Source organism: Tribolium madens, unplaced genomic scaffold (genome assembly GCF_015345945.1).
Source record: "Tribolium madens isolate multiple individuals breed KSU strain unplaced genomic scaffold, Tmad_KSU_1.1 Scaffold_20;HRSCAF=117;Tcas5.2_LG4, whole genome shotgun sequence".
Classification (NCBI taxonomy): Eukaryota; Metazoa; Arthropoda; class Insecta; order Coleoptera; family Tenebrionidae; genus Tribolium; species Tribolium madens.
In genome coordinates, this window is record NW_025400985.1 from 13,257,177 (window position 1) to 13,284,757 (window position 27,581).

General features: G+C 30.2%; 5 protein-coding genes across 7 annotated transcripts in view; 2 read left to right on the plus strand and 3 right to left on the minus strand.

Annotated features, from left to right (window-relative positions):
- The first annotated feature begins 4,393 nt into the window (after nucleotides 1-4,393).
- Nucleotides 4,394-5,035, plus strand: LOC123005541. Its single transcript, XM_044399334.1, has one exon. It carries the CDS (start codon nucleotides 4,564-4,566, stop codon nucleotides 4,957-4,959), a length of 396 nt encoding a protein of 131 aa, XP_044255269.1. The 5' UTR covers nucleotides 4,394-4,563; the 3' UTR covers nucleotides 4,960-5,035.
- Nucleotides 5,036-5,071: 36 nt separating this feature from the next.
- Nucleotides 5,072-8,045, minus strand: LOC123005248. Its single transcript, XM_044398918.1, has 3 exons — nucleotides 8,033-8,045; nucleotides 5,538-5,570; nucleotides 5,072-5,490 (listed from the first exon to the last, which is right to left on the minus strand). Exons 1-3 carry the CDS (start codon nucleotides 8,043-8,045, stop codon nucleotides 5,144-5,146), a joined length of 393 nt encoding a protein of 130 aa, XP_044254853.1. The 3' UTR covers nucleotides 5,072-5,143.
- Nucleotides 8,046-10,142: 2,097 nt separating this feature from the next.
- Nucleotides 10,143-19,486, minus strand: LOC123005568 (alpha-(1,6)-fucosyltransferase). The gene is made up of 7 exons (XM_044399364.1): nucleotides 19,247-19,486; nucleotides 18,915-19,194; nucleotides 18,410-18,857; nucleotides 16,152-16,338; nucleotides 15,863-16,100; nucleotides 15,479-15,806; nucleotides 10,143-10,921 (listed from the first exon to the last, which is right to left on the minus strand). Exons 2-7 carry the CDS (start codon nucleotides 19,145-19,147, stop codon nucleotides 10,577-10,579), a joined length of 1,779 nt encoding a protein of 592 aa, XP_044255299.1. The 5' UTR covers nucleotides 19,148-19,194; nucleotides 19,247-19,486; the 3' UTR covers nucleotides 10,143-10,576.
- A 311-nt stretch (nucleotides 19,487-19,797) lies between these two features.
- On the plus strand, nucleotides 19,798-21,479 carry LOC123005293 (probable ATP-dependent RNA helicase DDX28). Its single transcript, XM_044398974.1, has 3 exons — nucleotides 19,798-19,891; nucleotides 19,949-21,292; nucleotides 21,342-21,479. The coding sequence occupies exons 2-3, from the start codon at nucleotides 19,958-19,960 to the stop codon at nucleotides 21,438-21,440; spliced, it is 1,434 nt and encodes a 477-aa protein (XP_044254909.1). The 5' UTR covers nucleotides 19,798-19,891; nucleotides 19,949-19,957; the 3' UTR covers nucleotides 21,441-21,479.
- The window catches only part of LOC123005294 (probable RNA-binding protein EIF1AD), a 17,424-nt gene continuing 11,270 nt past the window's right edge, over nucleotides 21,428-27,581 (minus strand). The window contains exons 1-2 of one of the 3 annotated variants that reach the window (XM_044398977.1): nucleotides 22,189-22,421; nucleotides 21,428-21,922 (exon numbers count right to left, since the gene is read on the minus strand). In XM_044398977.1, the coding sequence (XP_044254912.1) occupies nucleotides 21,481-21,921 (441 nt within the window). In that variant the 5' untranslated portion in view covers nucleotide 21,922; nucleotides 22,189-22,421 and the 3' untranslated portion in view covers nucleotides 21,428-21,480. The other 2 variants (XM_044398978.1, XM_044398976.1) reach the window with 2 other exon arrangements.

The window sequence follows — 27,581 nt, forward strand, 5'->3', positions numbered from 1 at the left end:
TTTAAGTCTTTACTTATTTGTTTTGTGAAATATGTACTTTAAATTTCAAACACAAAAAACATTATTTATTTTTTTCAACTAGTTATGTTGAAATTTCCACTCACTCTTAATATTTTTGTTCCTGTGGAAGATAGGGGTAGTACTATTCTTTTGTTTCAAAAAAAGTTCAAATTTAATCAGTGGTGTAATACAAAAAATTCGGATAGCCAGAAAATTGTGCCTGAATTTTTGCCGATGAAAACGAATCCACTCTATGAATTATATTCATTCGTCATTTTGTGCATGCAACTTTAATTTGAAGATGAGATTGATATCTTCTAACGTAATTTAAAAATCTATCACTATTATTGACATTGGACTTTATTGTTGTACCATTCTTGAATTTACCAGGTTACAGATATGTGCTCCAATTCAAAAATAATAATTGGTCATATTTTAGCAACAATTTATTTATAAACGTGATAATAACATTTATTACTTTCTCTTTCAATAGAAATTAAAAAAGAAACATGTCATTGAAATTAGTAAATCTTCTTTTTAAATTTGGAAGTTTACTAGCACTTACACCTGCCAAGATAGAAAAAAATGGACTTGTGTTTCCATCAAAGACATATGGACTGCTCTGGATAACACTATTCACTGCAGGAGTATCAGTTTCATGTATATACAGACAAGCTTCACACTATGGAAGATTGAGTATCATAGGAACTAGCCTTCAAGTAGCTAGTGACATTACTTTACACGTTCTCAATATTACCACTATTATCATAACAACATCGAAAAATCATCAATGGAACAAGTTTATCAAAATTTTCAAAATTCTTGAAAGCAACAATGAGAAAGCAGATAAATTTTGTTTTTCCTCTTTTCCATTATCAAGCGTTGTTACTGTAATAATCTTTACTTACGAAACATATGTTTGGAGTCAATTCATGGGTGTCGAATTCTTTAAAATGTTTGCAGTGGAGTATTTTCAATTTTATGCTCAATTTATTGTTTACTATTTGATTTATGTATTTTTGGACTTGATACTGCACAGAGTCCAAAATCTATCAAAAAATATCAAGCTTTTGAAGATTCAACCTAATCGATGAAATAATTTTGCGTTGAAGAGAATAAAAATTATTTTTTTTTGCATTGGAGGTATGTGTAGATATTTTCAACAATATCTTTGGCTCGTTAATCTTATTATTGATTGGATTTTGCTTACTCCAACAACTATCATATCTGCATAATTTTATCGTCGGGGTACAATACCCATTACCAATTCTTATATTCAGAATAATGTGTATTACCTGGCATATAGTTTGTTGGATGTTTCTGTTTTTGTTTTTAATAAACATTTCTTCAATTTAAGGTCGGGACATTCATTAGTGTCTTCTTGTGTGATCTGATACAACAAAGAGTTAAAAATATGCAAATGGTTGCGCAAGAAATTGCAATTAATTGTGTAGAAGGAAAAGAAAATGAAGACATAAAAATGCTTGAAGATTTCATTAACCACTGTTTTCCTAACTTTACAGCTGCCAGATTTTTCGATCTAAATAGAAAAACGATTCTTGGTGTAATTAATGCTCTCCTTACGTTTTTGATTGTTGCGATTCAATTTGAAAACATTCAAATTTAAAGTGTAAAAGTGTAATTTAAGAATTTCTACAAATTTATTTATTGTGTACAATGAATTTATTGTTTAATGTATTACCCCTAGAACCCTAGAACCTCTGTTTCTTCGTAGAATTGTTTCTGTATAACCTCGTTAATTATGTCATCAACTGTTTTCTCGTACTCTCGTGTTTGTATTTTAATCTCCAACGTATAAATAGTAAAAATTTTGTGAGCTACAATAATCTTTTTTCGAATTAAAAAAACATATACCTAGATATGTAATGTGTTCAAATTATGATTTATTACACAAACAGGTTGATGTTCAATATGTCACTAAAATTAAGACCATATTACGGAGACCGTCTGAATAATGCTTGAAATTTGCTTTTTTGTATTTCAGTAATGTATGGATAATCCGAATCCTCTATAATCCAAAATACACTATACAAGTGGCGCAAAATTAATCACTCTATCCGAGGATGTTATAATCGTCGTCTGCGTTGATTGACAGTAATAAAGTCTGGACAATATTTAGAAAAAAAGTTACAGAAAGCAAATGTAAGATTTCAAAAGTTGAATAAGCTATATGAAATTAAACTTAAAAAACTAAAGAAAATGCAGGTAAAAATTGACAATTACAGTAAAGGTCAACATTGTGTAGAAAAAATTGAGTCAGATGAACTAAGGGCTGTGTTTTTACTTGATCAAATTTATAATTATTCCCTAAAAAAAAACAAGATGGTCTGAAGTTACAGTACGTCATTGTTTTGCCTGAAGGTACATTTCTTCAAAAGGTTATGAATTTGCGAGAAGAAGTCTGTTTTTAAAAGTTCCATCCAGAAGAACTTTAGACAGATATATGGGAAATTTTCAAGGGGATCCAGGCTTGACTAATTTAATTAAAAACAGAATAACTGCTAAAGGCAATAACTTAAAAGACGTTGAGAAAATATGTTAATTTTTTTAAATAAATAAAATTATATTTGCGTATAAAATGTTTTAATTTTTGATGTTTTTCTTCTAGTTCTTAGAAAAAATTCAAAAGTAAACAATTACGCATTTATTATTATACAACCCATAAAACACAAAAGTAAATTTTTGTATACAAGAATTTATCAAGGTTTCAAACCAAAATATATAGATTCCATTGGAGCGCGAACTCGTCGCTCCCCCCCCCAACGGCCATTTTTTGGCATTGCCCAGACTTATTATTACTGTCAATCAACCTTCGACCATATATTAGATACTCTGATTTGTTGTGAAGCCAACATGTGCAGGTGGGGCAAAGGGAAATCACTAATGGTACGCGAATTTGACCCTTAGAGACTCCTTCTCTGATTGGTTCATTCATAATATGTGAACCACCAGTGGCGTCGTAATGTATTCTAATATTCCCATATTACATTGAATATTTTTTTTATATTGTAACTCGGGCGATATGATTGTAGATTGTTAAGTGATCACACCAAAAGAGTCAAGTAGTTTAAAAATCTCGAAATACCACCAGTTTTAACAAGAAACATTATTTATGAAACTTATAATATTTTTCATTTTCTGCCCCTTGCCTACGAGCCGCCACTGAACAAGGAATAAGGAAGAGTAAGCATCCTCTTGCCCCTCACTCCTCTTGTCAGTACATGTTGGCTTCAAACAAACTGCCTACAAACTCGCTGAATGGCGTGTCTATCTAATATATGGTCGAAGCAATCAACGCAGACGACGGTTATAATTATTGCAAATGGCGTCGTACGTCAATCATATTTGACATTTGTAAACTACACAGGTGCAGAATACAAACAGTCAAGCAATAGAGCGCTATACACCGCAAGAGCGCAAGGATGGTAGACGTAAAGAAGGATTGCTCAGGCTCAAGATTTATAAAGTACGAAGGTTGCCTGGTAACTTGGAGTGAGAGACACTAAAGAGCGAGTAAGATGGCTATATGGTGACGTCAGTGGAGTCTTGCTCGATCAGCCGCAGGTTTCAGACTGCCAGATTAAGGGGGCCAACGTCCTGATTTAGCCAGGACATGTTTAGGTTTTTATTGTCTTGTCTTGTTTTACATTATGTCCTGATTTGTCTCGATTTAAGGACCAACACACCTAAGTGTGCAATTTTTTGAGATTTTCATTTGCAGTGAAAACAAAGTTTTTTTCAAGTTAAAGTCTTCTTTTTGTCGTCAATTTTGATTTTGAATTGACTGAAGTTGATCACCTTATGTCAGATTTCAGATTTGTGTTATTACTATTGTGTTGCATCTTGCACTATTTATCACATCTTCCTTTATAGATCTTGTATGCTTTTAGCCTTATTTTTAGTTTTATTACTCAATAACGCAAAAACTATGCATCGTAGAGTATTTTAACCTGTTGCATCGTGTTCAGCGGGTAATTTTACGTCTAAAAAAAACATATTTTAAGCGTTTTTACACATACAAAAAAGATCAGTGTTCTGCGATAAATAGTCATCGAGAAAATTTCTGATAAACTAACAAAGAAAAAATGAATACATTTATAAATTAAAATATTGCAAGTTTTAGCAAAATAAATTTATATTTTTTTATCAAAGTATATTTTACCTTTAATAAAGAATATTTTATCAGTATTTATTTTACCAAGTTCTAGTTTTTTAACTTAATAATACGTTTGGTTACATATCCTATTTTTGAACGAAACCTCCAGTGACGTCAATTCGCGCGAATAATGCGCACACGTGATTGGTGCAAAGTTACGAGGCAACCTTCTTACTTTATAAATCTTGGGCCTGAGCAATCTGTGTCTACCAACCTTGGCAAGAGCGTGGAATAATTGTGTCCATTTTTTGGACCAATAATCGGTCGGTGGTGTTAGCGCAGCGTGCATTTCGACGTCGATTTCCTAATCGTGTCGCTCCAACAGGACAAACATTCCGCCGCTTAGCTACTCGACTCGAACAGACTGGAACCTATGAGTACGCTACATGGCCATGATTACTGCTGGAATTGGAGGAGCGGGGCTTGGTGAACATGTGGTTTCAACAAGACGGTGCAACCGCACACACAACACGAGCCACAATGGATATATTGTAAAGGAAGCGTTTCCTGGTCGCGTAATCTTCCGTTCTGGTGATTTGGCATGGCCAGCAAGGTCGCCCGATTTAACCGCCCCAGACTTCTTACTTTGGGGCTACTTGAAGTCGCAGGTTTATGCCAACAAGCCTCAGACAATCGCAGCCCTTAAAGAGAATATTCGACAGGAATGCGAACAGTTATCACCGGAAATCTTGCGGAACGTCATGGAAAATGCGATAAAACGGGCACAATTGTGTATCAACACTGGCGGCAGCCATTTGACGGATATCATCTTTTCCACTTAACAGAAAAAATTGTAAAGGTCCTGATAAAGATTTCCATCACTCAAAATATATTTTTTTATTTAGTAAAAAAGTTATACAAAAACAAAATTGAATGATTAATTTTGCGCCACCTTGTACCTAATCCGAACGCCCCAATTGTGTAAAAAGATATCCATAATCCTCCTGTATTTCTTTCAGGACTAAACTAAAGCATATCCCATGGGTCCACTTGCAGTGTTCTTGACTTTTCATTGAAAAACTCCTCCGGATTGGGGATAATTTTCACAAAATTTTTCACATTAAAATCACGCGTGTATTGCTTCTGTTGTTTTGATTGTTGTTGTTTCTGTTGGTAATCTTTCAATTTGGGATAATCGCGTTTTTCCATGGCTTTGTTAATGAAATTTTTCACACTTTCTGGTTTTTCTTGGAAATTATCACACATCATGCGGAGATAATTATGATCAGCGTCCGAAAGCACTTCCTGGAGGATTTCAAACTGGTTTTCCGGAATAACTTCCGGGTCAGCTCGCTTAGGATACTCATTGTTTGCTAAAATTTTTTAAACAATTAAATTTCTAAAAATTGTCCCAACTCACTACTAAAAATGACTGTAAATAATTCGTCTACAACTGCATCATTCACGGCTTTATTCTGACACAAATTTCTTGTATATTGAGGACAAGCATCGGGAAATATGCCACATAAGTGATTAAATAATTGGATGTTGACATTTTCCGGTTCATTCTAAGTTTGCTTACATATAGTACTAGTTTTTCATAGGAATCAAAAAATGTTGATTTTTGGTCAAAATCGGATATAGTGCTTTTACTTTTAGCCTTATTCTTAACTTTATTACTCAATATCTCAAAAACTATGCATTTTTTGAGTCTTTGAGACCTCTATAAATGTAAAAAACGTTATACAGAAGAATTATAAGGTTAAAAAATTTTTAAATTTTCAAACGAAGACAAATTGCGTTCCCTGAACAGTTTTTGGAAATTTGAAAATGAAAAGTGTGCAAGCAGAAGTCAGAAAAAAACCACCGCTAAAATTTAAGCGCAATTTGTAATGCAGGTCTGCTAAATATTCTCTAATTTTTAGTAAGAAATTGATGAGAATACAACATAAACATCAAAGAGAAAGAACGCAATTAAATTGGTAGGTTTTTGAAGAACGAGTTCAAAAAGTAACAATTTTGAAACTAAAATCGAAAAAGATTTTAGAAAATGCATCAACTTTAGGCTCACTTCAATAAATTACACAAAATTTATTGCCGATCTTTATAAACCCTGCTTGTATCTTTTGTAAAATAACTTTTTTCTGTATAGACACCCGTTTTTATTCAAGTTTTTGTAGCAACATTGTACTTACTTACAGTGTGGTTCTATTAATATTATTAGCACTGAATTCTCTGTCTTTGAACATTAGGTGTCCTCAGGTATTCGATTATAAAGGCTTACAAAGAGCAAACAAGCACACAAAATTCATAGAAGTCAAAATTTTCACAACATCACAAGATAACCACAAATAACAACCATAAATAAAGTTTAAAAAAAATAACACATTTTAGTGTGAAAATATTTTATTACAAATATTAACTAATAATAACAAAGTGCTCTTTCCGCAGAGTACTTACAACCTAAAAACTTTTTTTTTGTTGAAATGAAGACCTCAGATATCTTATCATTAAAGTTTTACATTCCCCATTTCATGGTAGGTAATACATATAATAACATTGTACATAAAATCATACACTATGTCAATTTTAAAACTTGCAATCGGCAATATCTCTCAACTGAAAAAGTTATTGAAAATCACTCAAAACCGTTTGGGTGGTTCTTAGGAGGAATCAAAATGTCATGGTAAGTGACTCCACCCACCCTTGAATATAATAAAAAAAATAAAATTTAAAATCTCCGTTTTCGAACTTAATTGTAAAAACGGCTTTACCAAATGGGTTGTTGTATGACATTTTTGAAAAGCGTTGTTATGAGCTTTCGAACAATGTATCATAAGAGGGGTCGTGCCATTTCAAGTTTTTGAAATTGACACCCTGTATATTTCAATTACATTTGCACAGTCCCAATTTTCTATAGAACAAACTCAAATTTTTGGCACGTAATTTTATATTGTAATGTAAAGACGTTGGAATTAAGTGAGTAAAGTTTAAATTACATGTAAAAAAACTGGAATGACAGAAAATATTCATTTAACCCTGCCTTAGAGAAAAAAATAAAAAACTGGCGTTGTCAATTTTTAATATAAATATAAATCTGAGAATTTAATTCCCACCTGAGGATGACCTAACGCGTTGTGTTAAAAATAAAATTCTGGTGTGTCGGGTTAAATTGTGTTTGTGTTCACCAAGAGGATCCAATAAGAAGTATGAAATATCAAAATCACAATTTTTGAAAAATTAGTTCTAAAACTTTGTTATGTACTTCCGTATTTGAAAAATAAATTAAAGTTTTTTTATTAAATTAAGAATAAATAGTTTTTGGTGTTTGTGAGCTTTAGATTTTGAAAATGTCAGTTTGACAAATACTTAACCCCAACTTGACATATTCCATAGAGGAGAAAATCAGCTACCAATAGATGGTACTAAACCATAAACTATCAATATTAGGTAGGTACCACAAAATATTTAAAGAAAAAATTAAATTTGTCTTTAGTAACACACTGTAAGTCAGTATTTTTTGACCGTGATCGTATTACGAAAGATACTCTATGACAAACATTTGACAGTGTCCGAAAACTCAACGACATCACTCTTAACCAGGTTTTTATTTATTCTCTTTACATAAATCATTTTAAAATTGAAGATATGTTAAACAATGCTATTTTGAATTAATCATTTAATTCATACATAGACGTCGCAAGTAGTCTTTCTACTACACGTTTACTTTTTAACATTCATAATATAATAAATTATAACACTTACTCAATTTCTACATTTGAAACAATGTTTATAAGCTCGTTTTTCATTTTATTTTCTTCTATTGCACAAGTATTCATCGATTTTACCATACGATTAAAAAAACAGACAAGAGGAAGCTCTGAACCAAAAAACTCACCTACTCGTAAAACTCACCTGTGAAACTCATTTTTTAACAAAACACTTTTATTTTTAGGCTTGTGTTTTATCCAGCCTCCCCACATTTTTTTTAACATGGTATTTTGTATAAATAGGAATAATGAACAAAATTTACTAAATTTCTATCGTACAATGATTCCACTTAGTCAACACACAAATTCAAGAATTACGCAGCATACTTATCTCCATATGAAGTGTGTCCCTGGATAAGTGAAACGACTCTTGTAAAAGATAAACATTCTCGATTTCAATTTTCATTTCTTGTGCTTGGTTAAAGACTAATTTCTAACATAATTTTAGTTTTAAAAAAGTAAAAACCTAATTTTCTGTTAAGTGCCTTTTGTGTGGCAAACACGACAAACAATTATTAAGAAAAGTTGTTTAGAATCAACATCTAAGCCCGCACACGAAATTTCAAAATCATCGGCCAACTTTGATTTTTATTTTTTTATGTTTTAATAAACATAATTGTGAAATAATTTTCACAAATCAAACAACTTTATTTTTAACAGTTCTTTTATAAGGAATAAAACAAATATACATTTAGGTTAATAATAACTTTTGACGTATCTGTTAATAAAAAGGAATATGAAAAAAATGAAAAAATCATAGTAGGCCGATGATTTTGAAATTTGGTATAAAGGCCTAAATGTTGATTCTAAACCGCTTTTATTAATAACTTTTTGTGTATTGTGCAAAAATAGTTTTTTTTTCAAAATTTCCAAAGATTTTTCAAAACTAAAATTATGTTAGAAATTCATCTTTAACCAAGCAGGGCTGAACCTCAAAAAATTAGAAATTAAAATAGAGATTTCTTATCTTTTACAACAGTCGTTTCACCTATCCGGGAACATATTGCAAATAATCTAATAATGAGTGTATAAAACGACTGCCCTACAAATAAAATTTTCAAGGTCAAAAAAAGTGTGTTCTAAGAAAATTTTTGAAGAAGCAAATACCATATACCTTCATGATTTTACTTATTTTACCAAAATCCCACTTGCACTTTGATATGTCAACAATGTAAAAAAAAAATAAAAAAATAAAACAAATTCCACGGGTTGTTAAAATATCCCATTGTCTATCCCAAAATTAGAAAAAGGTTTTGTATTGAAGCTTCCACAATTATCCTTATTTGTTAACGTTAAATTTTGAACACCTTTAAAAAATTAAACTTTTCCAAGAATAGAATTTTGATATTGTTAACATTTTCTGGGAAAACAAATACAAGTTAAACTACCTATTTGAGAGGGCAAGTTGTTCTTTTTATTCCATGTTTATCAGTTTTATGGTTAAAATTATGCTACATAAAACTTGTATAGGGCACAGAAAAATCCTATACAATATGTTCCAAAATAATTTTCGTCTAGTCAACTTTCAAAGAAGGTTCCCRTCTTATGAAAATCAGAAAATAGAAATACATACATTTCAATTGACACTGCAGTTCCAGAAACTTAAGTAAAAAAAATATACAAAAATATATAACATACAAAATAATAAAAGAACAAAACAAGAAATTCAAATAATGAATTCATAAAATGATTTACCATAAACGCAATAAAATACGACTAAACACATTTAGAACTGCCTATAAACTAAATAGAAATCATTTTGAAACACTTGTAATATTTTTTTGGTATCAAATGATCCGTAGTATTCATTACTGCGATTACACCAAGTTGGTTTCATTTAGAGAAAACATTTTGACTTTGTCTTTAGTTTTTTAAAGTAAAATATACAAGAAAACATTTATAGGGTGGTTTCGTTTTAAACAATAAAAATTCAAGAATAGTCCACATTATTTCTACGTGTTCTAACTATTCCTGAATTGTCGCCGATTAAAACAAAACCATCACATTACAGACAAAATATTTGTCTAAAAATTTATTGACTTTACAAAAATATAAATTTTCTCTTAATTAACTAAAAAGGAGTAATCAAAGTATCGATTGAGATTGCCTTGTTACCTTGTGTAACAAAAAAATGCAACAAAAATTTGATCGTTATTTGTTCCCTTACAGAAAAAAAAGCAATCCATTTTAATCATTTGTCTAAAAACATTTTTGTAAATTCATTTATATGAGGGTGAATCAACAAAAACAATATCTACAATATGAAAAATAATATTTTTAAAATCCTCCAATAACATTGTAAATATAATCTCAAAATCTGTTTCTGAAACAATAGGTTTTTCCAAAATTATAAGTAAAAATTACAATAAGACACCATATGTGTACCATTTATACAAAGTGTTTCGAAAAGATTGTGCCAAAATTAAGAGGGGACCTTTATAGTCGAAAATGAGCCGTTTTGCTCCTGAAGCAATTTTTGTCTAAAAACGAAATGTTATCTTGTTCACACCAAAAGACTTCGATATTTAGTCTCAAATTTAGCACCACCTTTTTAAAACAGAAAATTAACAAAACAGACTTTAAAATAAAAAAAAAACTTATGTTATTATTATTTTTACTCTGTACATAATTGCAGACTAGTATAGATGCTTACAGTCAAAAATAAATTTATCACAACAATAATTGTCAACTAAGAAATTTGTTGGTCGTCATTTTCATGTTTATCTACCTCAGCGTACGTAGGAAACTTAGCTGTTTCAATTTTGTCTTTAACTTTGAAACTGGGATATAAAGCTATTTGATTAGTTCTTAAATTCCGACCTTTACTGAAGCCGTTCCAATGATTTCCTGCAACACCAATCAAGTCGCCAGCGATCACACTCATTTCACCGTTTTTCCTCGGTTCATGGGACAACACAGCTATCGTATTGTGAGGATTTTGTCCACCGTAGTAATAAACGTCATCCAGTGATCGAAAACGAGCTGAAGCGTCAGGGAAATAAGTCTGCATTATTTCATAAGCCACTCGACAAACCTGCCAAACAAAAGAGACATGCSTGTATTAATTAATAATAACATTCTCCAAATTATACAAGGCGACTCAAAAAGGCTCGGATAGTTTATAGAACCATTTCGTTTCTTTCAATAATAATTCAAACAACAATTTCATACTGGGTTTCTTCTTTTAAAAGATATTTTGTGTATTATTAAAAAGAGATATTAAAACATAAACGAAGGCTTAGCTTAGAGATGATTTATTTTGTTGGTACATTCTACGATTACCTTCAGTTAGCTTGTAGGTAGTAGTCGTTGTGATAACAATTGCACACGAAGCAACTGACTTATTGCATTCAACATCAGTAGAAAGTGATGAAAAAGCATTTGATAAGAACATTTTCAAAAAAAGTTCAGAAAGCTAGAACAAAGTGAACAAGTTGGAATCTGAATGGAAAGTGATTTGATTTGAAAAAGATTTGCCTTTATATTTAAGACTCGTGCCTTAAACTTCTAGATCCTCTTTGCTCAATGATCAGTGGTCATTTTTACAACAAAAAAACTTTTTATTTGCTTTAATTAGTACGCAGGTATTCTGTATTTGTTTTAAGTAAACAAACAGATTTTGTTTATTGCAATTAAAACAAAGAAGGTGCAATTTACCATTTTTAAGAAAAGAAGAGTCTTAAAACAAATACTTTTATAAAAATGCAATTTTAAGTAAGATTAACATGCATTTCTCCTATATGGAGCAATGCTTGATTAGCAAACCATAACTTCAAAAAATCATATCTTGAAAACTACTCGATATATTTTTTTGAAAATTTGGATTACAACTAATAAAGAGATGCTCTACACGATGGTGATGATGAAAAAAAATTTTACTCGTAGAGTTTTTCTTAGATTACTTCGATTTACTTCGAACTTCTTCGAACACTGTTCGAAAGAAAGTTTGCCAATATTCATTTTCAAATTGCATATCATTCTAAAGGGCAAGTCCATCCCTTTAGAATGGTCTTTATTTGAAGGAAATCGGCATAATAGTTATTGAGTAATGATTTTTTAAAGTTAAAGTATTTTAAATACATTTAAATTAGAAAAAAATTATTTAGTTCAAAGTGTGTGGACTTTTTGAAATTTTTTTAGTGCATTTGATTTGTCTTACTAAGACGAAAAAAATTATATAAAATTTGTCAAGTTGTCACGACATGATTTTTTTTTGTCGCCTTGTGTAAGCTTGCGAACACCATTCGTGCTACACACTCATGGTGTTCATAAAGCGATAACCATTCATAAAAATATTCGACAATTTTTGACTACTGGGTATTATAACTCATTATTTTTCGGCGTTACTAAAAACCAATTCAATAGTTTATGTTACTTTTGGACAATTAAAACATTATTTCAGTAAGTACATTAGAAAATAATTCTCCAGAATTTTTATCAAACSTGTTGCCATTCGAACCTTTCAGGCTCTTGTATCAGTTGCGATGTTTTCTAAAAGTTTTGTCAATTTATTTTTAATTTATTTTCACTTTCTAGTGATATTACAGTGATATTATCAAGACAACTAGTCAAAAATCGTTAAAGTTAAATTATACTTCTAATTAGTTAAGCAGAAGTGAAAAACCCAGCCATACAAAGAAACTATTTAAACATTACACAAAAAAAGTGAAAAAACCAACCATACAAAGAAACTATTTAAACATTACACAAAAACTTCTTCTAATTATTATTTGGAAATGTCACCTACATTTTTTTACAATCTTAAAAATAGTGTTTGAAAAGAGTGTTTTGAAAATGCAAATAAAACTTCAAGATCAAAGACTGTTTGTTCAATAAAATGACAACACTGAATAATCTAGAACTAGAAAACAGTATGTTCCCGGATTGAGTTGAGGAAAAAAAAATTATTTTTGATTTTAGACAAAACTGCAAAGGAAAAACGTTTTTTGCTTCGCCTGAAACGAGTAAATCTGTAATTAAAACTTCACTATTCTGATTCAGTGAAAAGAAAAGTTAAATTTTCCTTTGATATTGGACTTAAATATTTTTTTGACGATGTCACTTTGACATTTAATTAATTAATTGAATAATGATTGTTCTTGTTAAAAATGATTTTGTATTTTTTTATCTTAAAGCTGTTTTTTTGAGTTGCCATTTATTAAAATTATGTTTTTCACAAATATTTTTGTTATTTAAATTTTTCTCTGCTTTACCGTCCCTTCACATTGGCGGTTTTACTTATTTGACAACTACATACAGGGTGCGCCAGAACTCGCGCCCCAGAGAAAAATGCCATATAAGGTAAGATACCAGGAACATGGAAAAAATGTTAAAAAAATTTTATCTATAAAAATTTCGAAGTTATGAATGAGGGTTTAAAGTTTGCACTTTGACTCGACTTATTTCTGTTAAAAATAATTTTCCAAGTTTTTTTGTTATAGGCTATTAAAAGAGGAAACAAGGAAGCTGTATCTTAAATTGTAACTCTGTTCAATGTTATTTGTGGCTTTTATTGGCAAAATGTTTGTCCCTTTACTAAATAATTGTAAAAAAACATAAACAAGATCATCAGTATCATTAAATAGATATAAAAAATGTCAAATGTGAAAAAATAAATGTGAAAATTTTTTGACAGATAGAATTTTTAAAACATTTTTTTCATGTTCCTGTACCTTACTTGAAAATTTTCTCTGGGGCGCAAGTTCTTGCGCACCCTGTATATGTCACTTTGACAATTAACTCATTAATTGAATATTCATAGTTCTTATTAAAAATGACTTTGTTATCTATCTTAAAGCTGTTTATCTGAATTGCTATTTACTAAATTACCAGTAAATTTTTCAGAAACATTTTTTTATTTAACTTGCGTAAACTCATTTTTCTAAATGCCGCCGTTGTCAAAAAAATAAAACCGCCAATGTGATAAGACTTAAGAAGCAGAGAAAAATAAGTTAAATAACAAAAATGTTTGTGAAAAACATAATTTTCATAAATGGCAACTCAAAAAAACAGCTTTAAAATAAAAAATACAAAATCATTTTTAATAAGAACAACCATTATTCAATTAATTAATTAATTAATTGTAAAAGTGAAATMATTATCAAAAAAAAATTACTTTTCTTCCTACTGAATCAGAATAATGAAGTTTTAATTACAGATTTCATCGATTCAGGTGATGCAGTTTTGGAAAAAAAAAATTCCTCTTGTAAACATATACTGTACAAGGTGTCCCAGGTTTTAAAGCTGGCGCAAAAATTAATATTTCTAATTGATTAAAAAAAAATTTTCATAATATAAACGATAGAGGATTAAATACACCTTCTCTTGATGTTTTGATATTGTACTATATTTTTATCGTATGACAGCGAGACTTTGAAATTGAATTTGGAGAAAAAAAAAATATTCAATTAACTGAAATATTTTCTATATGACAATTTTTTTCATACACTGAAAATCCCATAAGCCGCGGTGTTTTTGTCACTGTGACAACGACAAAAGTTTGCCCTAACTATTACAGCGACAAAACGGAACCTAACTTTTGAAAGTGTCTGAATCTAGTAGGTCTGCATCATCGGATTTACGTATTCATTAAATTGTCTTACCGAATTACACTCAAGTTTTTTTTTATGAAGAAAACTTGACATTTTTAATTCGAGTTTTGTTTCCTTTAGGCAATTTAACTGCCAGAAGCGGTTTTTTGCGTTAAATTGCCAGAAAACAAAATTCTCATTAAAATGTCAAATTTACTTCGAAAAAAAAAAAGCTCTCGTGTATTTTTACAGTTACCATTAGAAAAAAATCAAGAGAGCAAATTCCAAAATTGAAGGCTATATAATCCTCTATCGTTTGCACTAGCAAATTATTTTTTAATAAATTAGAAATATTTATTTTTGCGCCGGCCCTAAAACTTGGAACACCCTGTATAATATAAAAGTTTATGTGTGATATGTTTTCTATGTTTACAACACGACTTTCTTGATTATTAAGAGAAGTTTTTCTTATACGTCCCCTCGCTTCAGCGAAATGTCTGTTTTTTTGAAATGACATAAATAGAGTGTACCGAGCGCCGCGCCGTTTATCTGATTCAAATTTAAATTTATCATAAATCAGCAACTGCAACAACACATGTGTAAGTTCGACTGCATACTTTAATTTCTATAGTTTTCTCTAACTGTCATAATGTTTTTTTTTTTTTGCTAAACAAAATGCCTTTAATAAGACGTTGTTGCATTAGAAATGACAAATTACGAGTATGCCATTTACAGAATGTTTCAAATTCAAATTTTTGTGAAAAATGAAAAGAGGCATTAACCTAAAATTAACCTTTGTGAAACATTTTGTTTATTAAATTTTATTTATGTAGGTATTATTAAAATTATTGAGGTAGGCAACCACGTACGCACCGTACCGCAGCGCCTCTGCAAAACAAAAATAATGACTTGAACTATTGATGCGAGGGGCCGTATAAGAGAAACTTCTCGTAATAATCAAGGAGGCCGTAATCAAAATAATTCGATGTTGCTAACTTAATAATTTTCAAATCATTTAAATCTAAATTTGAATTGAAGATAAATAAAGGTTTAACACTTACCTGAGATGAGAAAGTACAAACTAAGTAATCACTCATAGCCAACATGTGAATATCATTAATAATACCAAACAATGACGAATCGGAATATCTTGTTGAAATTGCCGCAGTCTTAGAAATAGAAGGATCACCCAAAATTTCATAGTGTGGATATTTACTCTTGGCATCGGCAATGACTTTCGGATCATCAGTGGCTAAATAAATTCTTCTTTTATCAACGTTTTCTTTTAGTTCCAACTGTTTATAGTATTCGTCAACAGCAGTCATGTATTCTTCAATACCATGATAAGCAGCTTCTGTTCCAACCTTATCCGTTCTACGTACATGAACTCTGAAAAAACAATAAGTCAAAATGGCAATGATAACAGTGCATAAAAATTCGCTTACCCTACAATAGGTCTTTTAAATCCCATGTGTGTCATCGTTTCTTGCATCACTGCTACAGTTTGAGATTGTGGCCTAAGAAGGTACTTCAAAATTTGTCCTACCCACCAAACTATTGGATCTCCATGTAGTCTAGTCAATCGAGGAGCTAAATCTTCTGGAATGGCTAGTGGTAAGAAAGGAGGACGTGGAGATAGTGAATCAATTATTGGTAAATTAACTACTTGAGTTTCTGTGTTGCCTAAAAAAAAAGTAAAAAAACGCATAGTTTTTTTTTTATTTAGGCATATACCAGGCCAGTTGCTGACAGATTTTCCACTGGGGTCCACACAAGTATCACTGATAGGTTTAAAAATTTCTTCCCATCCAGCTTTATGATAACGCCATCCTTTTGACTTCAAAATCAATGTACGCTTTGTTCCATAAGCTACCATAAAGCAATACACGGCATGGTGTAATTGGCAACCATATCCACATCCCTAAAACAAAAAAAAAAACATCCGCTTATACAGGGTGTGTCAGAACTCGCGCCCCAAAGAAAATTTTCAAGTAAGGTAAGATACCAGGAACATGTAAAAAATGTTTAAAAAATTCTATCTGTCAAAAAATTTTGACATTTATTTTTTGACATTTGACATTTTTTTATATCTATTTAATGATACTGATGATCTTGTATATGTTTTTTACAACATAAAAACAATGATTTCCTAATTGTTAAAAAAATTCAAACAAACATAATGAGTTTCTAATTAATATACTTATAAAAAAGATTTCTTATATTCCTAACACCCTAACAAGCTGTCTTAACTTTTTGTATAATAGATTTTTAAAAAGAGGATATTTTCGCCAAAAAAAAAACAACCTAATTCAAAAACTAAGCAAAATCGACTTATAGAAGTTTACCTTAAAAACATTGAAATTAAAAGCTACATTCAAAAATGCCAAGAAACGTATCGTGTTTCATTTAAAAAACTTAAGTTTGTATTGTAACTTATTTTTAGGCTACCATGTATAAACAAAAATATTTTCATGAAATGCGCTCTAGAATATAAATAAAGTCTACAAAATATCAAAATTCCCTCTAAAATAACAACTGAGCTACAGAAGACCGGAGCTGAGATGAATCACTCTCACTCTGTATACAGGGTGTTTCACATAATTTTACGAAGCCTGCGCCTGTAAAATGCAATCAATAATACATATTCCGATACGAACTCGATTACAAATTTTGAAAAATTGAATAATCTTCTCTAGTTTGTTCACCCTTTAAAAAATTACAATGTTTTTAGTTAATTAGTGATTAAGATAGATAAACTAGAATCATATTCATGCCGTCTCTTGATAGAACAAATGATAATTGTTTCTGAAAAACTGCAGTTTATGATTATTAATGAAACAGTGATTAGTTTGACAACTACTGTCATGGGTTTCCAAAAATTAAATAGTTAGAAGTGTATTTTTTGTATCTAGTGTTTTGTGACTTTTGAATATTTGGGTGCGTATATTAGGCGCAAGCCTCGTAAAGTTATGTGAAACACCCTGTATAAGAGTGCCGTGACTGACTGACATACAACGCACAGCCTAAACCACTAGCTAGAAACATGAAATTGAAAGAGTGTAAAGGTCGCTGTGAAGGGATTTTTCGAAAATCGTTCGCTAAAAGGGTGAATGACAGCGATTTATGTGACCATGGTCATTCGTTGCAGCGGATATCACTCATTTAAAATTAATAGTTTTTATTTTCAGCGTTGTGCAATCCTCATTTTAAATTAAAATATTTTTGAAACGGTCAATTTTAGTGGTAGGTATAAAAGGTTATGCGTTTTTTTTTATTTGAAATTGATTACTTTACCGACTTGAGCAATAAAAAATAGGTGTTAAGAGAGCAAAAAAAGGTATGTTCTCGCAAGTAACTATTCCAAATTTTATAATATTTGGTCAAATGGTTCCAAAGTAATATAACAATTTTTAATAGAAAACATTAACGTATTAAATTAATTCGGTTCTGGATTCAAAACCGATCCCCAGAACTGTACCGCTGGATGGTAATTTTTATTGCTATCTCGAGTTTTTTTTTTGCATTAATAAATTATTTTTTAAATTATTAATAAAATGCTAAATTAGGTAATTAAAATTGAAAACAAATATCAAAAAGGATTGAATTTAAATTCTATCTTTTCTACAGTAAAATATTTACAAATTGATTTTGATCAATTGCAAACGAAATATTTTGTAAAATCGGTTTTTCAAGTTTTACGAGAGAAATAAATTGATACTAGAAAATACACAGTTCTTCTTGGTAAATTTAGATATCAATTTATAGATATGTTTAGGAAATTAAATAGACACATTTCGTAATGTTTTCAGTGTTTTAAAAAGTCTTAAAGATCTGGACAAAACTTGACACGCCCTCTAGTCAAAAATAATTTTAGTCAAAACAGCATAGGCAATAATATTGTATTCATACTCTCAACCTAAAGTCGAATTCTCAAGTTTAAACTATTTAAGAAGTAATTATAAAGCACATCATGCAAAAAAGACTTTTCTTACCTTATTCAAACTGCAAATTAGCTTTTTGGCAGTTTTACAATCGGCCGGATTTTGTAAATAATGAAACCTCTTTTGTACAAGTGCACTCAAATCATTGGCTTCCTTCTCCCTCCAAGTAGCATAACCATCCACCTCAGCCAATTGATCAATGTCATGCAACAAAGACCTTTTATGTTCAACACCCAAACTCAATAAGTATTTAATAGAGTCTACAATTTCTGGAGCTGTTTCATGAGCTTTCTTTTGAAGATCCAACAAGCCTGAGTGAATAAAATACCAAAATTCTTTAGTATTACTATAAATTCTACGTCGTAAAAGTTCATATTGTGAATTAGGCTCTTCTTTGGCACTAACATAACCCACTTGATTCTTGGTAAAGGCATGTTCAGCTTTTGTTAAACGATACTGAAAATTTTCGATAGCTTCCTTCTGATCTCCTTTCAACGAACTGAAAAATTCAAGTTTATTACAATTGAATTATTAAAATGACTCGCTGGTTATTTACTCCACATTAATGTCTTTGAAAATCTCCTGTAGTTCATTGTTTTGTTTCCGAAGAGCTTCCAAATCTGCTAATGCTCTGTTTAAGCGCTCCAATGTTCTTGTCTCTCCTGATGGCATATGAGGACCCAACATTGGCAATGCCGTAAAAACTAATATGACTAGCCAAACAAAAAGGAAGACAACTAGCATTCGATGCCATCCGACGACATTTATTCTTCTTAATATCGCATCCATCTCTAGACTTATTTGTGGGTTATGTTACACTTTTCCATGTCAGATTTCTGTATTGTATTCACTTAAATCTTATAGAGATAACACTATCTTCACACTTACTATTACAACGACACATTTGACGTTATTTACGATAAACCCATTCAATCTTTACAGGAAATGTTAAAACTGTTTACTATGACAAACAGTACTTGTTAATAGTTTGAAAAACATACATTAAAACTTCACAAAACTTGTCATTTCCTTACTTTCTAACATAAATCTGTGCCAATTTGTTATGGCCAAGTGATTAACAACACAATAAAACAACCAACAATTATTAACAATAATATGACAAATCTACTTGAGTTGACTGAGTTGTAGGTACAAAACACCTAAAATACAAACAACCTACGAGTTATCAAGTTGACTTGTACCTACTCAAAAGATGTTACAGTCGACCAGCAAAATGTTGCGCACTTTAAACAACAATGCTGTTTTAAATTAACAACATATTATTACGTTAACAATAATCTAAAACAATTATTGAAGGTACAAAACACCTACGAGTTGAAAAACAAAATGAAATTCCTATCGACCAGCAAAATGTAGCGCACTTTAAACAATACTGCGTAGGTTTACTGGAAAATTGGGACGGACGATTATTCATCCGCATTATAACATTGGATATTTAGTTTATAAAAAAATTAAGGTTAGATCGTAATAACTAGTCGTGCTTAATGTTAGAATAACAAAAAAGACGTTAAAGTAAATGGTTTTCATATTTTCACCTAAGTGCAAACTAAAATGATCATTTTGTTGTAGATTCCAAAAATGGCATTGCACCTAACCAAACAATTTCTAAGTATTTGCAAAAGTCAAGCGAAGGCTTTTTCAGGACTACCAAAATTAAAACGAACCGAAGCTCCTTGCATTATAAGCTGCAAACGTCCAAAATTGAACCATTATTTAAACATGATATATGACAATTTTGAGGAAATTCCTTTGGCTTCAAAGGGTTGGAACCACTCAAAATCAAAAGGCGACATTTTCACTGTTAACCCCTTAAGTACACCGAATGAAGAAACGATACCGTTTCATTTGCTCAACATTGACTCAAACTTGATCGAAGCACTAAAAAAACGAAATATTCAAAGTGCCACAACTTACCAAGCAAACGCACTGTCTCTATTCGCAAAGGACAAACATTTATTGTTTGCTGCGGAAACAGGTTCCGGCAAGACAATTTCGTATCTATTACCGATAATCCACAATTTGATTAACAACAAAACGACGAAGTTAAACAGTCCTCAAGCCTTGATTCTTGTACCTAACAGAGAATTGGCGTATCAGGTCGGAGACGTCGCCCAAGCACTTGCTCAAGCAGTTGAACTTAACGTGAAAATAATTGTAGGAGGGCGTACAAAAAAAGTAATGATGAATCCGGAATTCTCCGAAATTGATATTTTAGTTGGCACTCCTGGAGCACTAGGGAAGCTCTGCACTGTAGGGGTTTACAAATTGGATAATTTGCAGTATGCAGTTTTAGACGAAGCTGATACTTTAGTAGACGATAGCTTCGTTGATAGAATCTCGTCTATAATCAGGAGAATTCCTCGAGCTAAAATAATTCTAGTATCAGCCACAATGCCTAAAACTCTACCCCAAGTTTTAAAACCAATAGAAATCAATCTAGAACAACTAATATCACCAAAATTGCATAAACCSTTACTAAATATCACACAAAAGTTTATGAGAATAACACGATCAGAAAAACCATCGCATTTATTACAAATCGCTAAAAATAACAAACGACCGATGTTAATTTTCACAAACAGGAATGAAACTTGTAATTGGTTAGCAATGTTTTTGCGCGAGAACGGAGTCTCATGTTCGAATATTAACGGTGATATGAATTATGCAATCAGAATAGAACAATGGAACAAGTTTATTAGCGGCGAAACTAGAATTTTATCCGCCACAGATGTTGGTTCAAGAGGTTTAGATACGACACAAGTTGATCATGTTCTAAATTACGACTTCCCGATCTATTCTGCTGATTATTTGCATCGTATTGGGAGAATCGGACGATTGGGGAGTTCGAGAACTTGCAAAGCGACGAATTTTATTTCAGGACCTGAGGAAGTTCGACTAGTTCAACAAATTGAGGTAAAAAAACTTTAATAATCCCTCAATTTGATTTTTTCTGTATTTTTAGTTGGCCATTCGTAAAAATCAGCCTCTTCAAAACGTCGATGGAAATATAACAAATATTGTACAAAAAAAGATACAAAAAGGAATGCGTCAAGCAATGTAAAAACTATTTTATTTCAAATATAAGTTATTAAAAATTGCATTTATTTATTATCGCTAGAATCCTCACTGTCGGTATCACTAGATGATTGTTCGTCTTGTATTTGAAGTCTATTTGTATTCACTAACAAATCACTATCTTCTTCACGATTCTTTTCATCGTTAAATTCCGGTGGCCATACATTGTCTTCTTTGTAACATTTGATGTGTTCATTTGTCAAAATTCGCACTATTTCGGCTTTTACTTTATCACCTTCGCTGATTGGTTCAACGAGGACGTAATTGCCACGTTTCACCCATATATTTTTACGGAATTTTGTGGGCATGGACACCAAATAAGTGGACTGGTTCGGTGCTAAAACTTCGTGTAAGTTGTTGCCTTTGGTACTAAGGATTCTGACGATGGTCTGATTTTCCGTTGGTAAAGACAAGTCGTCATCAAGTGCTTCTTTGAAGACGTGCTTCCTTTTGGTTTTACGAGACATTCTGGAATGTAAATATTTTGTTAAAATAGTACCGAGAATAAATAAAAAAACTTTTTGTGTTTAAAAATTGGAAAATACATTTTCAACATATGTATACCTAGATGTTTCTGGTTTTGTTTTTTAATAACATGTAATTATGTTTTGTTGCAGTATTTTTGAAGCATACATGTAGAAAAAAAATATCACGAAAAATCATGTAGTACAGTTACGGAATTAAACTTTCGGGAAGTGTTTTTCTGTCCCTTCAAAAAGTTCACTGTAAACTACCTTTTACTGTCATCATGACTGACATTTAACAATTAAACTTTTTTGTCAGTGACGCTATTTTATAAGACAAAATGACATAAACATGACAGGAGTAAAAAATGAGGTTATTAATGTAAAGGTTGTTTTAGAGTTTACATTGTGAAAATGACAATACTGCCCGAAATTTTAATTCCGCAACTGTACCTACTATTTTACATAGTATATCAATTTTAGAAAAAAAAATTACAAGGTTTGTAAAAACACTACCGACATATAGCTTCGGCGCTGATCCCACGATCAAAAATAAACCAACAATTATGTACAATTTTATTCAAATCCATTTTATGTTTTGTATTTTTTATTTGTAAATTACTTTAGTAATAAATGACATTTTTAAAGCAATTGTTCTTTTATAAACTTCAAAACGTACTAACAATTTGGGGAAGTTATCAGAAATTGGTAAAATTGTTTAATTCATTTAAAATGAAAACCCATTGTCAAAACGCAAGTTTTAAATCAGTTGTTGATCTACAGATGTATCTACATTTTTTATTACAGTATATTGTGGTACAATTGCGGACACAGAATTTTGGACATTACATTTATGTCAATTAAAAAATGTCAATGTAAGCCACGGTTWATTCTCATTATGACTGACTAAAACTTGAAAGTTTTAATTGAAATTTAACTCCGCCTATAGTGGTYCTTCTAAAAATTCGCGAGGTTTAACAGTTTTTTAACGAATAACTACTAGCAATCTGATAAGTAAGACTCGGATTATATGCGCAAGCGCAGCATATATTATGCACAAAAATATGCACAAGAATTAAAAAATATACCTTTGTAGGACATTGACAGATACTAATCTAGTCCATCGCCTAAAATTATTTTCAACTATACAGCGAATCTCAAAAACTTGTGTTTTTTTAAATAAAACATCATATGTTTCTTAGCGTTTTTGGATGTAGATTTTTATGACAATGTTTTTAAGCTAAACTTTTATTGGTCGATTTTGCTTATTTTAAAAAAGAAGACGATTTTTTTTGACGAAAACATGAACTTTTAAAAATTTATTATCTACACAAAAACTAAGACATCTAGAAATATTTTTTACTACCGCAAAGAAGAAGGTACAAGCTATAAGGTTGTAACATTTTTTTTTAGTGTGTTGCATTTGCAAAGATAAAAAACGGAGGCATTTGTTAAAAGTTCAATAACTTAAAAAAATTAAATAGAACACCCTATTTATTGTTTTTGCATTTAAAAGATTAGATTGTCTTTATAAAATTATTCACTTTTAGGTGTTTAAAATCAATAACTAAAAAGATATTTAACGTTAAACAATAAAAAAAATAATTACTATTGTTTCAGTAGCCAAAAAGTGCACAGTTGCACAAGAGATGAAAGAAATATCACCTAATTACCACATTTGTTCAACTGAATCCATTATTCTTTATTTTTACAATAAAATAATCCAAATTTCATTATTTATAACGACTTTTACAATCTTCGGATAAATCAAGGGATAAGTGATCCGTGGTGGAATTACTATGGTTGACATAGTATAGGCATTGTTGTTACAATAAATATTGAATGTTAAATATCTTTTCATTTATCAATTTTAGGCATTTTTTTAGATAGACAATTTATCAATCTATTAGATACAAAAATAAAAAATAGAGTGTTCCATTTAAAATTTTTAAGTTATTTAAGTTTTAACAAACTTATTAATTTTTACAAATGCAAAACACTAAAAAATTGCTACAGCTTTAAGTTCTGTACTTTCTTCTTTGTTCTAGTTGTCTTGTGTAATGAATTTTTAAAAAGTGCATGTTTTCGTCAATATTATCGTCCTATTTCTGCAACATTGTTTTAAAAGGCTACATCCAAAAATGCAAAGAAACATACGGTATTTCATTTAAAAAAAAAACACAAGTGTGTATCGTAACTTATTTTTGGGACATGCTGTATGGTTGAAAATAATTTTAGGTGATGCACTAGATTAGTATCTATCAATGTCTTATACATTTTTTTTTTAATTTCACTATTTAAAGGTCGCTAATGGCCTTTTTCAACTCGCTGGGACACCCTGTATATGCCAAATATGCATCGATATGCAAAACTTTTAACAATAAAAAATCAAATTTGGGATAAATTTTTATCCTCGAGTAGACTAAACTTTGTATTTTCGGCATCTTGAACTGCACACAATAAACAAAAAAGAATAAATAAATTAGTTTTGCCTCAAACATGCCATTTTAATTACCTAGTAATTAAGCCTTTCTAAGAAATCTATACTTTTCAGATCACATCACTTTAAACAATTCTGCTAAAATTCATTTGCAGAGAAGGATTGTCCACATAGAAGGATTTATTCGTTTTAAATAGAAAATAGAAAATATAACTAAACGTTTTTTGCTTAAAGTATTGAAAAGTATGGAAAAACTAATTGATGAATTATAAAGTACTATAAAAATGTGATGTTTTATCAAGGATAAAAATTTTTGATTTTTTTTTGTTTTTGAGTTCTACAACAATATTTATTTTTTTTTAAATGGCAACCCACAAAAAAAAACATTGTTCTCATGAAGGTCATGATTTAAGGTATTACAACTAACTACTTTATATTAAATTATTTTTTTTTACATCAATTGCAATTTTGACAACAAAAATCGAATAACTCAAGAACAAAACAAAATTTTGTTCTCAAAATAAGATCTTTTTTTATTATTTTATTTTATTTTTATATTACTTTGATTTATATTAATTATTATTTTTTCGAAACAAATGAATTAAAAAAAAACTGCTTGGTTCGATATTCACCCTGTATAAAACGAATTTAAAAAGGAAACACTCAGCAGGATACTAATTTTTTGAGTCCGGCTTAGGAATTACCGGTTGTTTTCTCTTTAAAGTATTTTGTAATTGGATCATTTTTCTTAAACTGTCCAATTTTTAACTTGAATTGAAATTTTTAATCGGAATTGTGATTTGAAGAAAATATGCCTAAATATGCAATATTTTCTAAAATATGCTCGAAGTTACCAAAATATGCAAAATATGCATTTTTAATTGGCTTATTTTAATCAAAAAACATTAGATATGCATAGAAAACCTACAATTTTGTTGATATACTTCTTAATAACAAATATGCATTTTGCATATAATCCGAGCCTTACTAATAAGTAATAAGTCTTTCACTTTAGGCACCCAACTCATCAAAGCATATTAAGAAAAACTTTCAATTTTTAAAAAGTTGAGTATTTTGTTTTTATATCTGATGGATGTTTCTAAAGAATATGTATATTTTAAAATCTTGTTAATTATCACATTGTAGTAGATGGGCCAACTTTTATTAAACTCAAAAATAAAATAAAAGTAGTAAAAATAAACAAACTAACTAAGCTATCACTTGGTATAACGGGTGTTTAAATTTGACGTCATAGTTGGCAGTGAGATGAATGTGTTGTGAACGGACAACAATTTTTCATACGCCCGGCAAGATGTCAAATGTCAGATTAATAACTTTCAATACGATGGTTCGTTCACAAACGAACTTTCATAGATAGCTTTGACGCCAAATTAAAAAAAACACCTATTATCTCTATTGTCCGTCTTTTGCAGATTAGTAATCATTTCTATTACTCTCTAACTCCGTTAAATTTTTTAGTTGTAGGGTCGGGGTCACCAACGTTAGTTAACTCTAACTTACAGTTAAAAACAATCGTGTTACTATGATTATAATAATTGTTGCTATAATCTTATTCGATAGTTAACTTAAACTTTTATTGGTGAAACCAGCCCATAATGTTTTGTATATTGGTAAATTTAAAAATTTCTTTAACGGAACTCCAAATTATGATTGATATAGAACGAAGTCTTGCATTTTCTCAAGAAAATCAAGAAATTCTCAAATTTGAATTACAGAAGCACTGAGGGGTAGAAAGTAGTACTATTTTTTTCTAATAATGTGATTGATCGATTGCTTACAGTTGGAGACAAAATACTTTGGTCGTCAATGTTACTTGAGTGACATTAAATTGTAAAGCATGCTTTAGGACTGTTAACCTTATTTTTAGCTATTGTCAATCATAGTTGACAAGTTGTATGTACATATTTTTGATAGGAAAATATAATAGCTGTCATTTGAAATTGTCATTCATTTTAACGTTAAAGCTTGAATTACAATAAAGTGTCAGAAAAGTGACGACCAATGTATTTTGTCTCCAAAATAAAAACAAAATTTTGAACTTCGTTATTTTTGAGAAACCATTTTTCGTAAATTAAGATTTTATTAGTAAATTGACAGATCAATTTTATGTTTTATACTGTTTTTATTATTTTATTCAAAATCATGAAGTATTAATTAAATTACCTTGCACGTGAAAAGTTGAAAGTTTGACATTTCAACCTCATTTAACAATTGATGAGTGATATGACAGTTCAAGTTAGGAAGTGATCACTTCGTTATCACTTGCTATGTAATATGTAAGATAATTTAGGTTGGGAAATGGCCGCTTCCACATGAACTAGAATATGTCATATTTTTTCAAATTTTAATAAATTCTTTCTTGGTCTTCTATTCTTTAAGGAACATAAAATAATAAATAAATATTAAATTAAATATTCACAAATAAATTGTGAATAATATAATATAGGCAAACCTTAGGGGTCATTGTTTCATCGTATATACCTTAATGCTTCGCGCCTTGGTCATCAAATTTCGCCCTGATAATGAAGTACTTCCCATCTCGGCATGTAATCTACTATTATTAAAATTTGAATTTACAATTTATCGATTTTGACATTTTACACCGAAATTGCTTTTCAGACACATCCACACTAGTTATGTTTTTGTTATAAACGATAAATATAATATACAGGGTGTTCCATTTTTATTGTTACAAACTTAAACAGACGACAGAATATTCAATTTTAAGACAAAAGGTTCCTATGAATGTATCAAAAAATGTTACGTAAGCGAGCTACACCCCTTGAAAGAGATGCGTTTTTAATGGGGTTTTAACACCATTGCAGAATATATAAAATTACAAGAGTTGGTAYAGCTGGTTACTTTTAAACACCTGAACGAATTTAAAGATCAGTTGTCGAAATTTTTAATCATGGGTCTCTTAAACGGTGAAACAAATTAAATTTTTAATTTTTATCCTCTTTATGGTCTGTAAGACAAATAAATTGTAAACTGATTTTATTTTTTTATTGAAAAAACGAAAGAGACCTCTTTTATTTTTAGAATTGTGTGGCTGAAAGTGGCAAAAACCAACCGCCAAAACAGTTACGGTACTTTTTACCCTAAATCCCCCAGTTTAGGACGCCCTTGAGTAAAAATTTCGACATTTTATCTTTGAATTCGTTTAAGTGTATAATGGTTATTAGTTGTACCCAATTTTGTA